Source organism: Penicillium mononematosum (genome assembly GCF_028829835.1).
Source record: "Penicillium mononematosum strain IBT 11891 chromosome Unknown utg000005l:1.0-9366267.0:1.0-9372171.0, whole genome shotgun sequence".
In the NCBI taxonomy this organism is placed as follows: Eukaryota; Fungi; Ascomycota; class Eurotiomycetes; order Eurotiales; family Aspergillaceae; genus Penicillium; species Penicillium mononematosum.
This window is the reverse complement of record NW_026643275.1, coordinates 4,899,449-4,913,388: the sequence shown is the minus strand read 5'-3', so window position 1 is coordinate 4,913,388 and position 13,940 is coordinate 4,899,449. Positions and strand designations below refer to the sequence as shown.

At 49.8% G+C, this 13,940-nt stretch overlaps 7 protein-coding genes across 7 annotated transcripts; 4 read left to right on the top strand and 3 right to left on the bottom strand.

Moving 5' to 3' along the window:
* Positions 1–32: 32 nt before the first annotated feature.
* On the top strand, positions 33–1,598 carry N7519_010025 (putative eukaryotic translation initiation factor 3 subunit EifCl; the record flags this gene model as incomplete). Its single annotated transcript, XM_057296798.1, has 3 exons — positions 33–338; positions 475–1,388; positions 1,436–1,598. The coding sequence occupies 3 exons, from the start codon at positions 33–35 to the stop codon at positions 1,596–1,598; spliced, it is 1,383 nt and encodes a 460-aa protein (XP_057144680.1).
* Positions 1,599–2,244: 646 nt separating this feature from the next.
* Positions 2,245–4,968, bottom strand: N7519_010024 (putative AP-2 adaptor complex subunit beta; the record flags this gene model as incomplete). Its single annotated transcript, XM_057296797.1, has 6 exons — positions 2,245–3,352; positions 3,405–3,833; positions 3,886–4,250; positions 4,306–4,381; positions 4,463–4,647; positions 4,933–4,968. The coding sequence occupies 6 exons, from the start codon at positions 4,966–4,968 to the stop codon at positions 2,245–2,247; spliced, it is 2,199 nt and encodes a 732-aa protein (XP_057144679.1).
* A 535-nt stretch (positions 4,969–5,503) lies between these two features.
* N7519_010023 (ER membrane protein complex subunit 4) lies at positions 5,504–6,149 on the top strand (the record flags this gene model as incomplete). The annotated part of the gene is made up of 3 exons (XM_057296796.1): positions 5,504–5,578; positions 5,641–5,987; positions 6,041–6,149. 3 exons carry the CDS (start codon positions 5,504–5,506, stop codon positions 6,114–6,116), a joined length of 498 nt encoding a protein of 165 aa, XP_057144678.1. The 3' UTR covers positions 6,117–6,149.
* Positions 6,150–6,356: 207 nt separating this feature from the next.
* N7519_010022 (uncharacterized protein) lies at positions 6,357–7,967 on the bottom strand (the record flags this gene model as incomplete). Its single annotated transcript, XM_057296795.1, has 4 exons — positions 6,357–6,964; positions 7,011–7,283; positions 7,337–7,643; positions 7,701–7,967. 4 exons carry the CDS (start codon positions 7,965–7,967, stop codon positions 6,357–6,359), a joined length of 1,455 nt encoding a protein of 484 aa, XP_057144677.1.
* Positions 7,968–8,296: 329 nt separating this feature from the next.
* Positions 8,297–9,934, bottom strand: bna5-1 (kynureninase; the record flags this gene model as incomplete). Its single annotated transcript, XM_057296794.1, has 4 exons — positions 8,297–8,736; positions 8,785–9,265; positions 9,333–9,676; positions 9,745–9,934. The coding sequence occupies 4 exons, from the start codon at positions 9,932–9,934 to the stop codon at positions 8,297–8,299; spliced, it is 1,455 nt and encodes a 484-aa protein (XP_057144676.1).
* A 322-nt stretch (positions 9,935–10,256) lies between these two features.
* N7519_010020 (HesB/IscA family protein) lies at positions 10,257–11,363 on the top strand (the record flags this gene model as incomplete). The annotated part of the gene is made up of 2 exons (XM_057296793.1): positions 10,257–10,583; positions 10,998–11,363. 2 exons carry the CDS (start codon positions 10,257–10,259, stop codon positions 11,361–11,363), a joined length of 693 nt encoding a protein of 230 aa, XP_057144675.1.
* A 585-nt stretch (positions 11,364–11,948) lies between these two features.
* N7519_010019 (protein kinase domain protein) lies at positions 11,949–13,404 on the top strand (the record flags this gene model as incomplete). The annotated part of the gene is made up of 5 exons (XM_057296792.1): positions 11,949–12,196; positions 12,255–12,584; positions 12,646–12,937; positions 13,000–13,165; positions 13,226–13,404. The coding sequence occupies 5 exons, from the start codon at positions 11,949–11,951 to the stop codon at positions 13,402–13,404; spliced, it is 1,215 nt and encodes a 404-aa protein (XP_057144674.1).
* Positions 13,405–13,940: the final 536 nt, after the last annotated feature.

The following is a 13,940-nucleotide window of genomic DNA, read 5'->3' as shown; positions in this document are numbered from 1 at the left end:
TTAACTCTTTTCTTTCCCCCCTCACACTCAACATGTCCTACGAAGACCGCGCCAATGCGCGCCCCAACTTGAACGATGAGTCCGATAATGAGGAGGAGGCTATGGTCAACGACTACCGCGAGCAGGTCAACTTCGACGATGGAATGAGCGAGCTGGATCAGACCATGTCCCACGGTGCATCCCAGGCCCACGACCTTCAGGCCCAGCTGGCCGCCGCCGCCACCCCGCTGGAATACCAGGCTACTCTTGAGACCAAATTCGCCAGCTACGACAACTACTGCAGTCTCTTCCACTATATCCTGAACTCCGATGGCCCCGTGGATTTGGAGGTTCCTAACGTAGGTTCCCCCGTTTCGCCCGCCGATTGTTGAACGCCATGAATGAAAAGGAAAAGCTTGGCATTCGTGAAATCAACAGGTCGATTCATCCCTCATGACAATTCAGAAAACTAACGATAATCTTCTCTACAATCAGTACTACTGGGCTTGGGAAGTTATTGACGAGTTCATCTACCAATTCGAGTCCTTCTGCCGTTACCGCAACCGTGTTGCTTGCACTGGATCCAACGAGGAGGAGAGCCAGCTGCTCCGCGAAAACCCGAACACATGGGGTTGCTACTCAGTGCTGAACGTGCTTTACTCTCTCATCCAGCGCTCGCAGATCAGCGAGCAATTGAACGCAACTAAGCGGGGAGAGGACCCAATGGCTGTCGCCGGCGAGTACGGCTCGCGCCCGTTGTACAAGATGCTCGGTTACTTCTCGATCATCGGACTGCTGCGCGTGCACTGCCTGCTCGGTGACTTCAGTCTCGCCCTGAAGATCCTCGACGATGTCGAGATGAACAAGAAGGCCATGTTCGCCCGCGTGATGGCCGCCCACTTCACCACCTACTACTACGTGGGCTTCTCCTACATGATGATGCGCCGCTACGGCGACGCCATCCGCATGTTCAGCCACATCCTCGTGTATGTGTCTCGGACAAAGAACTTCCAGAAGGGCGGCAACAACTACGAAGCCATCGCCAAGAAGAACGACCAGATGTACGCCCTGATTGCCATCTGTGTCGCTCTCCACCCCACCCGTCTGGATGACACCATCCACTCGGCCGTCCGCGAGAAGTACGGCGAGCAGTTCTACCGCATGCAGAAGGGTGGGCCCGAGGCCTTGCCCGTCTTCGAGGAGCTCTTCCGCTCTTCCTGCCCTAAGTTCATCAACCCCACTCCCCCCGACTTCGACAACCCCGCCTCCAACGTCGACCCCGTCGACCACCACCACACCGCCATCTTCATGGACGAGGTCAAGAACACCCTGTTCAACCCCACCATCCGCTCTTACCTCAAGCTCTACACCACCATGGACCTCAAGAAGCTTGCAGGTTTCCTCGAGGTGTCCCCGAGCAGCTCCGCTCGTGGCTGCTCGTTAACAAGCAGCGCAGCCGCCAGATCCGCTGGGTCGACGGTGGCCTCCTGGATGGCGAGCCTGCCATCGCCAACGATCTCGACTACGCTCTTGAGGACGACCTGATCCACGTCAGCGAGACCAAGGCCGGCCGCCGTCTGGTGGACTGGTACCTGCGTAACCTCGCTCGCGTGTACTAAACGCGGCCCGTGTCTCATAAGTGTGCCGAGAGTTGAAAAGAAAAAAAGCGAATGGTGGGAAGCCTTCTGCTTACAAGAAGAGGAACGGACATGACTTGAGATGAATTTTCTTTTTCTCTGCCTACTTTGTTTTTTTATTTTCCATATTATACTCATTGCTCTCCCCCTTTCCCCTTCTCGCGTTTCTTGTTTCTGTGTCTTGTTTTCCAAATTTTTTTATTTTTCGAGTGTTCCCCGTCCATGGATCATGGAAGCTCAAGGCTTCCTGGTTCGTTCAAAATCAAGTTGGATTATCGCGATATTTTTGGTGGGCGTCCGCTGTTTCATGTGTCACCCTGGTCTGCTGTCGCTGCTTCTTTGAAGGCAGATGGTTAACACAGCATGGAGAGAGTATTTGTGTCAGGTAGAAGAAAAACAGTTACTTGATGAAAGCATTAGATCAACGAGAAAGATTCTACATATTTCATATCTTCCACTGTAACTGTGCTTAAATCGAAATCTTGAGTTGCTCTGCGATAGGGACTTAACGTGAATGAGAGAAACCCTAGAAACTCCATTCAGATGAAAATATTCCGTAATTACTAGGCGCAAGCCGCATGAAACGTCTTCTATCTACATGTACAAGTACATCCCTCTCTAAACTGAATTATAACAATAATAGCTCTCCCGTGGCAGCTCCACCAGCCAGTTGTGGCTGATACACCTGCTGCTGATTTTGAGTCACAACGTACTGAGTCTGAGGCGCACCTCCACCACCGGTACCATCAAGATCCATCGAAGCCATTTGCTGGGAGCCGATACCACTGAAGTAAGCGTCTGCTGCATCTGCTGCCTCATTCATATTGCTGGGACCTGTGGTTCCGGGGTTGACGCCCGGGGCGACGGGGAGAGAAGGAGGCGGCCCATTGTAGACTGGCGTCACGGGATCACCGGTGGTGATGATTGTGGCTAGACCGCTATTACTGGTTGATGCGGAGGCCATGTTTGCGGTGGGAGGGTTGTATTCGAGCATATTTCCTGTGCCGTCGTCGATGGGGGAACGTTGCAAGGCTGGGCTGGGCAGGAGACGCCGAGGGCGGGCAGCGCGGAAGACTTGGTGAATGGGCTTGAGGTAAACAGTGGCTAGAGTGCCGACGTTCAGACACAGTTCCTCGAGGGTGCGTGGGTCTAGCTTTTCGCTCTCGGCTGTGATTGGGGGCTTTTGGCCCATGACAATCTGTTTGGCGGTTGCTGGGTCTGTCGACAACAAGCGCCAGTACATGTAACCACGGTCACGAAGATCAGGGTCATCTGTTTCTTCGGTGCACCATTTCAGGACTTGTGGTACGAGCTGCTGGCCCTTGGTGGGGCGTTGGATGAAAAGTTTGACGGTAGCCGTGAGCAGGGCCAGCTGCACTTCGACCGTTTCGTCGTGGAATGTGGCTAAGTAATCCTGAAGGAGGCCATCCGAGTTATCGATGCGGTCCGCATACTGGCCAATGATCCAAATGACGGCTGCCTTGGCCTCAGGCTCATCCAGATCGTCGATGTTTCGGATAACATGGCTGATTATGCTTTCGTACTGGTTGGGGTATTTGCGGAAGATGTTGCGAATCACAACTGTTGCCTCTTGGACAATGTATGGGATCTTGGCATCGACCAGCTCCAAGAGCGTTTCGATACACTGCTTTGCAGCCGATTCAATCTTGATTGCCAATTTTCCAATGGCCCGGACGGCCTTGCGCACAAAATGAACATCAATTTCAGTGGCATATCTGCGAAGGATGTCAGTACACGTCTGATAAAGTCAATCTGTGAAGTTCTTACTCTCGGAGCTCTGCCAACACGACGGAGATGTTCTCTTTTGTGGTTAGCATGAACATTAATTCCAGCTTGGTGACTTTGACGTAGATCGGGTCGTTGTAATTGCAGAAAAACACTCGGATATCATTCCGCAAGACCTCCGGTCTCTTCTGAAGAATTAAGATAGCATTGCGCAGTGCCAGATACTGGACCTCGGGCGGCTTGGAAAGCAATGTGACGAGCGGCGGAGATAACTTCTTGCATAACGACGTGATATGCTTTTCGCCCGCAATGTAGTTCATGAGATAAAGAATGACACGGCATGAGGTTAGGACGACGGCGGAATTTGAGTGTGATAGTCGTGGGGCAATTCGCTCTGCCAGCAGAAGCGCCTCCGCGGAATCCTGAGGCACATATGCCATTAATGCCTCGAGGATGTAAGTTTGACACCATCTGTATGAACTGTTAACACAATGTCCCTAGATAGGGAACCGAACATTCTTACTCGGAGCAGTCTGCCAGGATTGAAACCAATTTCGAGGCACTGACATAATCGATAGTGAGTGAAATCGATTCACTGCGGCCCCAGATATCCACCAACGAAGCCAAGACGCTAGAAACAACAGTCGGGTTCTCATCCTTCAACATGCGGTTGAGCCTGTCGATCAGATCTGAGTTCTCAACCATCTTTTTATCGTGCTCATAGAGCTTTGCAACACAGAAAGCAGCCGTCTTGCGGACATATGGGTCATTGTCTTGCATCAGGCGCTTGACAGGTTGGAACGTCGCTTCGACAAATTCACGAACATGCACATATGAGATGGTTCGCAGCGCAAGCGCGCGCACAAGTGGGTTGTTGTCTGTCATATCCTGTATAGCAAAGTTAGCCCAACTCGAACCTTCCTTCGTAACAGCGGGGCCATACATCAACCAATATAGGTAGCGCTTTCAATGCGACCTCTGGTTTCATTCTCGAATAGTTGACCAGAAACAAGAAGCACCTAGACAACGCATTAGCAAGCAAGCTCTAGCGCGCATGGCACGCCATAAGGAGCATTATTGCGTAGAGGGTCCGGACATACATCTTCTTGATCTCCAAACTCGGCAGATTCATGCAACCAATAACATCCGGAAACAGCGCAACCATGTCGTTGTTGCTCATGGTCATATTGGCGACAATCTTCTTAAGCGCGATCTTTTTGGCGGAATAGTTCTTGTCTTTTTTGCCGCCGCTATTGAGCTCTTGCCGTAACTCCGCAACCTTCCCCTGTATATTTCGTGAGCGAGAGCCATGGAATGGAGGATAAGGAGAAATAGCGATAAACATGAGGGCAGATATGATGGGTTGGTTCGGAGTGAGGTAGGAATAAAACAAGCAGCCTATGCCGGATGCAAGGGAACCAAGCAAGATGCAAAAGCCCCCGTACAGAGCTCACTAAAGCGAGGGGAAGCGAATACATGGGAGTAGAATGCGGGGAAGAGGGGGAAATGGATATTATGCGACGTTGGAGATATCATGCAATCAGAGAACAGGCTGGGCGAGCTAACGTACCCTGGCGAATAACTTCGCATCTCCTCCAGAACTCATGGCTGCGGTATGGACGAATAGCGATTAGGCACTGCTAGGCGCGATTTCTTGGAATGCGAACTTCGGGCAAGCTCTGTCGTGTCTGACAACCGTGCGATCAATCACAGTCGAGCTTGGCTGGAGGATCGTCGAGGATAGAACGAACGTAAAGCGCGTGAAATCAAGTCTAAAGGGTCCGGGCCGTCGGGGAATTTCGAGAGAGGAAAAGGGTGAGACCGAGGACGTGTTCACCGTTCGGATGCTCGGAGACAAATTGAATCAGCGATTGGACATTGTCCTTTCTCAAACAATTGGGAAAAGAATCAGAAGAATAATGAAGTGGGAAATAAAAAGAGAGAGAGAGAAAGAAGGAAAGGAGAATTGAAGGCGGCGTAGCCACTTGCGGAGGGAACCTCCCTACCCAACTTTCCTCCCCGTCATTCCTTCTAAGATCATCTCTCCCCCCCACACACCACATTTACTATCTTAATTATGTCACAAGCTCGTCTACCACCACCTCCCCCCTCCGCAATGGGTTGTTTCCTTGAACTCCCCGATGCCTCGCCCCTCAAAGGCCGCATCTAGCATCCCGGACCCGCCAGGCTTCTCGAGCAGTCGCGGAGGCAAGCAGGTGAGTTCCACCCATAACTCATGATACTACGGAAGGGAACATACTAATATGGTACTTTTCAGCGCCAGCAACAGCAACAACAAGCTACCACGAAGAGACCCGAGGAGACCGATGCGCTTAAGATGAAGAAAGCGTGGGAGATCGCCATCGCCCCGTCCAAGCAGATCCCAATGAATGCCATTATGATGTACATGTCCGGCAATAGTCTTCAGATTTTCAGCATTATGATGGTCCTTATGCTGTTCAAGGGTCCCATCCAGGGTCTGATAGGTACCAATGCGGCATTCGCCAAGTACGACACCCCATCGACACATTCGCGCCTGCTTGGAGTGAAGGTGGTCTACATGTTGATGCAGCTGGTATTACTGTGTTTGGGTATCTGGAAGGTTAATGCGATGGGCCTATTGCCGTAAGTCTTGCCCTGCAGCTTTGACAACAAATATTTTGCTAACATATGCCCAGAACTACGAGATCGGATTGGCTGGCATGGGAGTCGGAACGGCAGCCTTTGGAGCGGGCTCATTTTGCTTTCAGGTGATGCGATAGGCTTGGAGTACGGGATAAATGGTTGAAAGAGGTTTTTGCAAATGGATCTGTGGATGACAATGCGATGTGGATCAGCCTATCATGCCAACGATCATATTGGTCCTTTGCCTTCTTGTATTGTCTATTGAAGAGTTCTATAATCATGCATTTCTTAGGCGCAGTTTCTAAAGGGTATCGACAGGAAAAATGTAGTTCGTGATGGTCATCCGGTGGCAGAGGAATAACCCCCTGGTCACTTCTGGCTTCTTGAAACATTCCCGTTCCCAGTATTCTTAGCTTCCTCTTTCAGACGACGCTCTTCACGCCAATCCGGCCCCTTTCGAATCACGATCAAAAGCAGCGGTGTCGTGGCCATCATCACCAACGCGATGAATGTGAAACACCAGCCCCGGCCCATAGCAGAAAGCATAGGATCGATGAGTGCCGTTGCGCCAGCTCCCAGTAAGCAACGGCCCAAATTATTGGCAGCAGTGGCTTTGGCCGCTTGGGTTGGATATAAGTCTACCAAGAGTGTACTGATGGTATTGAATGCACCAGTCAGTGTCAACCCCATGAGGAACAGAATACACGTTGGCGCAGCGAGATGAATGCCATAGTTCAAAAACCACCCAAACGCCAGGACGGAGATGCTTCCTAGTGCGAGAAGAGGGAATGCGATCTGCAGACGAGCCTTTTCAATGGGGAAATTCCGCAAGTCAGTTTCACGGTTCTTGGTTAGTGGGAAGTTCAATTGCTTTGCGAGTCGGCGGTAATTCAAGTCCAAGAACTTGCCATTGACAATAGAAGCGATGGTTGCACCGAGGCCAAACGGAATATAGCAGAGACCGACCTGGAGGTCGTCTAGCCCGTAGAGATCATTGAAAATAGAGGGAATGCTTGCGCTCACGTCGTAAAATCCAGCAAAAAAGAATAGCATTGCAGAAGAGAATGAGACTGGTATCCTTCTGGAAAACAATGGCAAGCGTCTGGAGAGGATTCGGAAACTTGAGCTTCTGCTTGGGTGCAGTTGCTGTAGATACGACGCTTTCCTCACGAGCCTTTCGGGACTTCAGGTAGCTTATCAGGGGCATATTCCATTTCTGAGGAGGCAATGAGCCATCACCCACAATACCACGAGCAGTTTCCGGGAAGAAAAGCAGAAAGGGAATCATGAAAGCCGCTGCAAAAATGGTCAGAAACCAGAAGATCGCCCGCCAGCCCAAATATTGAGACAATAGACCTCCAATGCTACTGGTCCGACGGAAGGGCCCATGAGAGATCCCGCCGTGACGAGTCCCATGTAGGAACCTCGTTGTGATGCAGTAGCTACATCGGAGACCACTCCCGATGAGAGGGCAATGGTCGTGCTGCTCCCTGCACTTTGCAAGCACCGGAAAACGAAAAGCGCTGCGTAATTGTTTTGCAGGGCAAGTCCAATATTGGCAGCGATATAGATAGTGAAACACACGATATATGCTGGTCGTCGGCCAGCTTTGTCCGCAAAGTCACCAATAAACATGGGCGACAAGCCTTGAAAAATCTGCATTCTCATTAACCAAGCTATAATGGGACGTCCTAAACACGTACGAAGCCTTACCATATAACTTGTCAAAGTCAAATTGATCAACGAATTTGATACATGCAGATCTTTCGCCAACGTATTCAATGCGGGGAAGTAGATCTGAGAAGAGACAGGCGAGAAGAACCCAGCCCAAGAGGCCATAAAGACAATATACCTGCGCTGACTGACTGTGAAGACTGAGTAGTCGACATCAGCAAGATCCCCTCTTCTCGTTCCCGCAGTCCCATCTTGACCGGATTCCGGGTGCGAAACAGATGGTTGCTTTATTTGCTTCTCCGCCATGTCGATTTCGAAACCGAACAGGTGAGAAAAAAAAGGCCTAGGAGATGCATAGAAACCTGCGACTCCGATTTTTTCTCGCTAACACGTAAGCGGGAAGGACCCAATCCATCCATTTGCGGAGATAACAGCCCTGGAAGGCGTGCCGAGAAGCCGAAGCTTTTACCTATAGGGCTGATCACTACTTTTTACGGACTATATCGTTTAATTTGTAGATATGCCTGACCCCAGAGCTTGTAAATAAGAAATGATTCAAAATGAAGGTTCCTGATAGGTAAATCTACATGTAGATATATGCAGTTGAAACATGGTAATATAACATACAAAAACGGTCAACGTGCCTTCATGGCCTCTCTGCACGCCTGCAAAAATATCTGACAGAACTCCCACACTTCCGTGTAAGTGTTATACAAAGGTGCAGGGGCGACGCGAACTACATCCGGTTTCCTCTCGTCAATAACAACCCCATTCTCCTCCAGACAATGCAGAACGTGATCTAGCAACCCTGGCTGGAGACGTAGACTGAGCTGGGCACCTCGCTCAGCTGGGTTTGATGGCGTGATGAGGGTAAATGGTTTATCTTCTGGGGCAGCGCCTAGAGGATACTTCGTCAGGAGATGTTCTAGATATCCCGTGAGATTAAGGGATTTCTGTCGAATTTCCTTCATTGTTGCCCGGTTGAAGATTTCGAGAGATGCGACGACCGCATTGATATCTAGAACAGAGGGATTCGACAGCTGGAATCCAGCGGCACCGGGTTGTGGTAGAAATTCTATGATCGTCAGTCTCGCCTATCTGTACATCCGATTAAGATACTGACTGTTTTCCATGTTGAAGCGCGTTTTGATATCCCCACCCCACCAGCCTGAGAGTCGAGGCCGGAATGTCTCGTCGGTCTCGGGCTGTTTCTCGTCTACAGAGCCGTGGCGTTCATGGACAAATAGTCCTGCTATTCCGCCCGGTCCGCTGTTGAGGTACTTGTAATTGCACCAGGCTGCAAAATCCACATTCCAATCGTGAAGTCGTAAATCCACATTGCCGGCGGCGTGAGCACAGTCCCAGCCGATCAGGATGCCTTTAGAGTGGGCGTGAGCTGTGATCCGTTCTATGTCGAAGTACTGCCCTGTGTAGAACTGAATAGCCGAGAGGAGAACGAGTGCGGTGCTGGAAGCGTTGTCATCGATCGCTTTGATGATTTGTTCCGTGGTCAGGGTAGACTGATCTAAATCTTTGGGTTCAATCAAAACCATGCCGTGCTTCGGATCGAAGTTATGATGGCGGAGCTGAGACTCCACCGCATACTTAATTGCATTCGGATTAGTACCAATGACAAAGGGCAAAGTTCAACTGCACAATTGAGCAACATACATGGTCACTGGGAAAAGCCTTGCCCTCCAGTATAATTTTATACTTCTCTTTGGTTGGGCGATAGAAGCTTGCCATTAGCAGGTGCAAATTGGCAGTCAAGGTGCCCATAACTGCCACTTCACTTTGAGAGGCACCGACAACTGAGGCCATAAGCTTGGAGGCGGCAGTGTCAACTTCGACAAAAGGAGGTAGCAATTGATCATCATGCGGTACAAAGTGCCCGGTCACGCCTTTTGTTGCCCAAGTTCGCAAGTATTGCTCGATATATTTCTGGGTACTACGGGGTTGGACTCCCAGTGAGTTACCACAGAAGTAGATGCATTTTTCATCAGACGCTCCATTTCCTAAAGAGAAGGAAGAATGCCAAATATTAGAACGGCTGCCTGGATATACAAGAGACCTTGGTACGCACTGTCATCTACTGCCAGAGTCTTCCGCTTGAGATCCTTCTTGGATGGAATGATAAACTCATCCCGGAAGCCCCGAAGCGGATCTTGAGCATCAAGAGCTTCGGCATACTCCTTCTTGTAGGCTCTGATATCATCTGTATAGGGAAGCGGGGAGCCGCTTTTGATGTCCCGAACATGCTGCCGGGAACCCATGACGACAGACCGAGATCCAGATAGTTACGGGGAATCCGGGTGTATATTTCGCAAAGCTGAGAGCTCTAGCAGACCAAAGCTTCGGGGAGAGTCATACAACCTTGAACATTTATCTGCAGTCCCCCACCATTCGCCGATCTCTTCCCTATGGGGACATTATTCTGCCATACATCTCCGACTTTATCTGACCAATGGCGTCACTGCCAAACTGACTAACCCGATGTAATCGGGAATGGGATGATTTCAAATGTTGATAGTTATCAGGTGTTCTTCATCTTCTGCTTTCTCCTCTTGAAATATTTCATTCTTTCACACGTCAGCAATGTCGCGCTCTTTACTCTCATCATCAGCCGTCCGCCGGTTATCCCCACCACAGACTTGCCGGCTCTTCTCAACTTCCCGACCGGCTTTGCGCCTCTCCGCATTCCCCGGCGGCGAAATCGTTCCTCGTCGGCCAAGCTCTATCGCAAGCAGTACGCTTCCTCTCAAACGCTCAGCACCTCAATCCTCAACCCCTCGCTCTATCCGCCAGCAAAATGCCTGTTTTTCTTCCTCGTCCATCCGTCCTGCCACGAAGGTGACGCAAAACCCGAGAACCGGAGATGATGGACAATCCCTCATGATTGGTATTTCACCACGAGCTGTGGAGGTGAGTTGATAAAGGATTTCTTTGCTTCTGTTTTGTCTGCGTTTGCTTCATTCTTCTATGTGGCTTGTGCTGGGACGGGCGGGAAGCTGTTTGGGCTGCATAGGCATCAAGTGCCGAGTGCCAGGGTTTGTCTCTGTGTCAGCTCGCTTTCAGTTGGCATGGGACAACTCTGTGACCGCGCCTTGAGCCCTTCACATGCCCTTCCAAGTACATGCGACCATAGGGTGTGGAAAACAGGGCTTCCCGTCCGCTCAGCCGTACTTAAGCCACACGCCGGTGAGTTAGTAGTTGGGTGGGTGACCACCAGCGAATCCTCACTGTTGCATGTTTTTCTTTTTATCACTTTTTCTTTTTGCCTTCCCCTCCGTTTTGGGCTTCTCTATTTCTGTGAACCACCAAGCTAACCCAGTGCAGCGTCTCCGCGAAATCACAGACCCAACCACCTCTCCCTCCGCCATCAAGGAAGAGAATCCGTACCACCATCTTCGCATCACAGTAACCAGCGGCGGGTGCCATGGCTTCCAATATCTGATGTCCTTAGAGGGGGCTTCCAAAATTGACCCGGAAGAGGATACTGTGTTTGAAGGAGAAGCGGATGAAGCTGCAACAGAGTCATCCGGCGAGGCCAAGGTCGTCATGGATGAGCCCTCGCTCGAGCTGCTGCACGGCAGCACCGTGGACTATACCACCGAGTTGATCGGGAGCCAGTTCAAGATTGTGGATAACCCCCGTGCAACAAGTAACTGCGGTTGTGGGACAAGTTTCGATGTCAGTGATTGAGAATCTGTCCCTTGGAGGAATAGGAGAGATGGTATTTACTGTTTTCTTCCTTTTCTTCTATTATTTATGTACATCATACTGCATTCTGCATCCTGGAAAGATAGATAATTATACCTAGAATATGAGGACCTGTGGAATTGACGCCGGCGTCGAAAATGACCGCTTTTGAGGCCGAATTGGCTGCCTTTCCTTTCCACCCGTAACTTTGGACGTCCAGCCGCCGTTGCCCTGTAGCACCGCTGTTCTAGTGCTGACGCTAATTTTCCTATTCTACCTACCTAGATAGCGCCTAGGCATCCATCCATGGATGGATGGACCCGTGGACCTCCCGAGATCCCGTCTCGCACACGGATTAGTGACCTTCCTTAACTTGGCGTCCGCCAACTGTCCGCCAGTCGCCCCTCGATATATTCCAATGATATATATATGATCTGGGGGACGGTGCCCCCAGAATGATGAGTCATCACCCCCTTGCCCAGGTCCAGGTGCCAGTGGAACTACCCAGATATTTACCAAGGTAGATAGTTAACTATCTTCATTCTGCATTCTTTCTGTACCACCCTCTTCTCCTTATACACGCCCAGGATGGCTACAATCATGAAACGGGCCACAAAGACGTTGCGGAGTGCCCCCTCGCCTCCTATGTGTTTTCCCACCAGCGGGTTCGAAACCGTCCGTCCCTCCGATGTGCTTGATGAGGAACGGTTTGAGAAGTTCAAACAAGGACGATATTATCCTGCTAATATTGGCGACGTCCTTATTTCCAAATACCAGATTGTTGGTAAACTTGGTTTTGGGACTACTTCTACTGTATGGCTCGCTCGTGATCTTGAGTAAGTCAGGGTAGATCTATTTATTTTAACTAGACGCTGACTCACTGAAACGAATCAGAGGTCATCGATATGTGACACTCAAGATCTACACTCGTGGCGAAAGTAACAAGGAAGAGTTTGAGATCTATAAGCAACTAAGTCAAGGGCGTTCATGGCATCCTGGCCATGCCCATGTAAGGAAAGCACTAGATATCTTCACAATCCCCTCTTCGGGCGGCAACCATCCGTGCCTTGTTCAGAATCCGACGTGGGAGAGTTTTAGGGACCTTCTATATCGCAATCCCAACCATCGATTTACCGAAGATCTCCTCAAACCTGGTCTTATGCAGATATTTCTTGCACTTGACTATCTGCACACTGAATGCAACCTTGTCCACACCGGCAAGTCGTATCAATTAGACTTTTTCGAAATGCGTTGCCCTAATCTGCATTCTTATAGACATTAAAAGCGATAATATCCTTCAAGAAATAGAAGACAAGTCCATCCTTGAAAGTTTTACCCAAGCTGAGCTGGAGAGCCCTTCACCTCGCAAAATCGTCAATGGCTTGCCCGTTTATGCTTCACGACGTTTCGACTTGCCGAAGGTGTTTGGTCGAGCAGTTTTAAGTGATTTTGGCTCTGCCGTACGAGGAGATGAGAGGAGGAATCACGATGCACAGCCAGATGTTTATAGATCGCCAGAGGTGATGCTGAAGACTGATTGGAGCTACCCGGTTGACATATGGAATGTTGGTGTTATGGTATGCTTTCCCTGTTCACTCTTTACCCTTAATATCGTGTACTAACCGCTTAGAAATAATAGGTGTGGGATTTGTTTGAGGGGAGACACCTTTTCCATGGAAATGACCCTGATGGCAAAGGGTACTCGACCCGGGCGCATCTTGCAGAAGTCATGGGTATTCTAGGGCCACCCCCTTTAGATATGCTTCAACGTGGAAAACGGAGCCATGAATTCTTCACCAGTGATGGTAAGTATCCTTTTCTCGCTCAATGCACTTTTCAAAGACTTACGAAGACAATCTTAAAAGGAAAATGGAAACAAGACGTAGAGATTCCGACAGGGGTCAGTTTGGAGCAGTCGGAAGTGTTTCTCGAAGGAAGGAATAAGGAGATGTTTATAGCTTTCTTGAGAGGGATGCTTCAGTGGCGGCCTGAAGATAGGAAGACTGCAAAGGATCTACTCCATGATCCGTGGCTGAATGATTAGTTGGAGTAGCTTGAGTGTCTTCATTGCTTTAGTTATCATCATCCCAAAACGCGCTCATGGCAATCTCCAAAGGAACTGAGGATATAGGGATAAGGCGATGTGAGAATCCACTAGCTACATATGTATGGATCGCCCAAAAGAGTCGTAAAAAGGAAGGCAGTAAAGGATTGACAGTGAAAGATATAAACGCCACTAAGTAGGGTACGTGTGTATCCGTGAGTGAGCTCGTAGTTCAAGAGTCAAATCCAGGGACCTGGAGTGGACCATCGGTGTTGATGCTTGACATTGAGCTTACCTTACTGTTTTATTGAAGGCAGTCTCATATATAAAGAGCTAAGAAGGTAAGAGATAGCCCTCCCTCCAACAACACCACCAGACCTCTCCTCGCTGCGAATACCAGCCGCCATACCGCCAACAATTCCATAATATTCTCTTCGTGATGGATGATGAAGCTCTAGTCTATTTCCGTTTAACTTTGGTCGTCCGACGGCGAGTTGGTTGTACTATAACACTTCTATATTGTCCAAGGTTGTTCC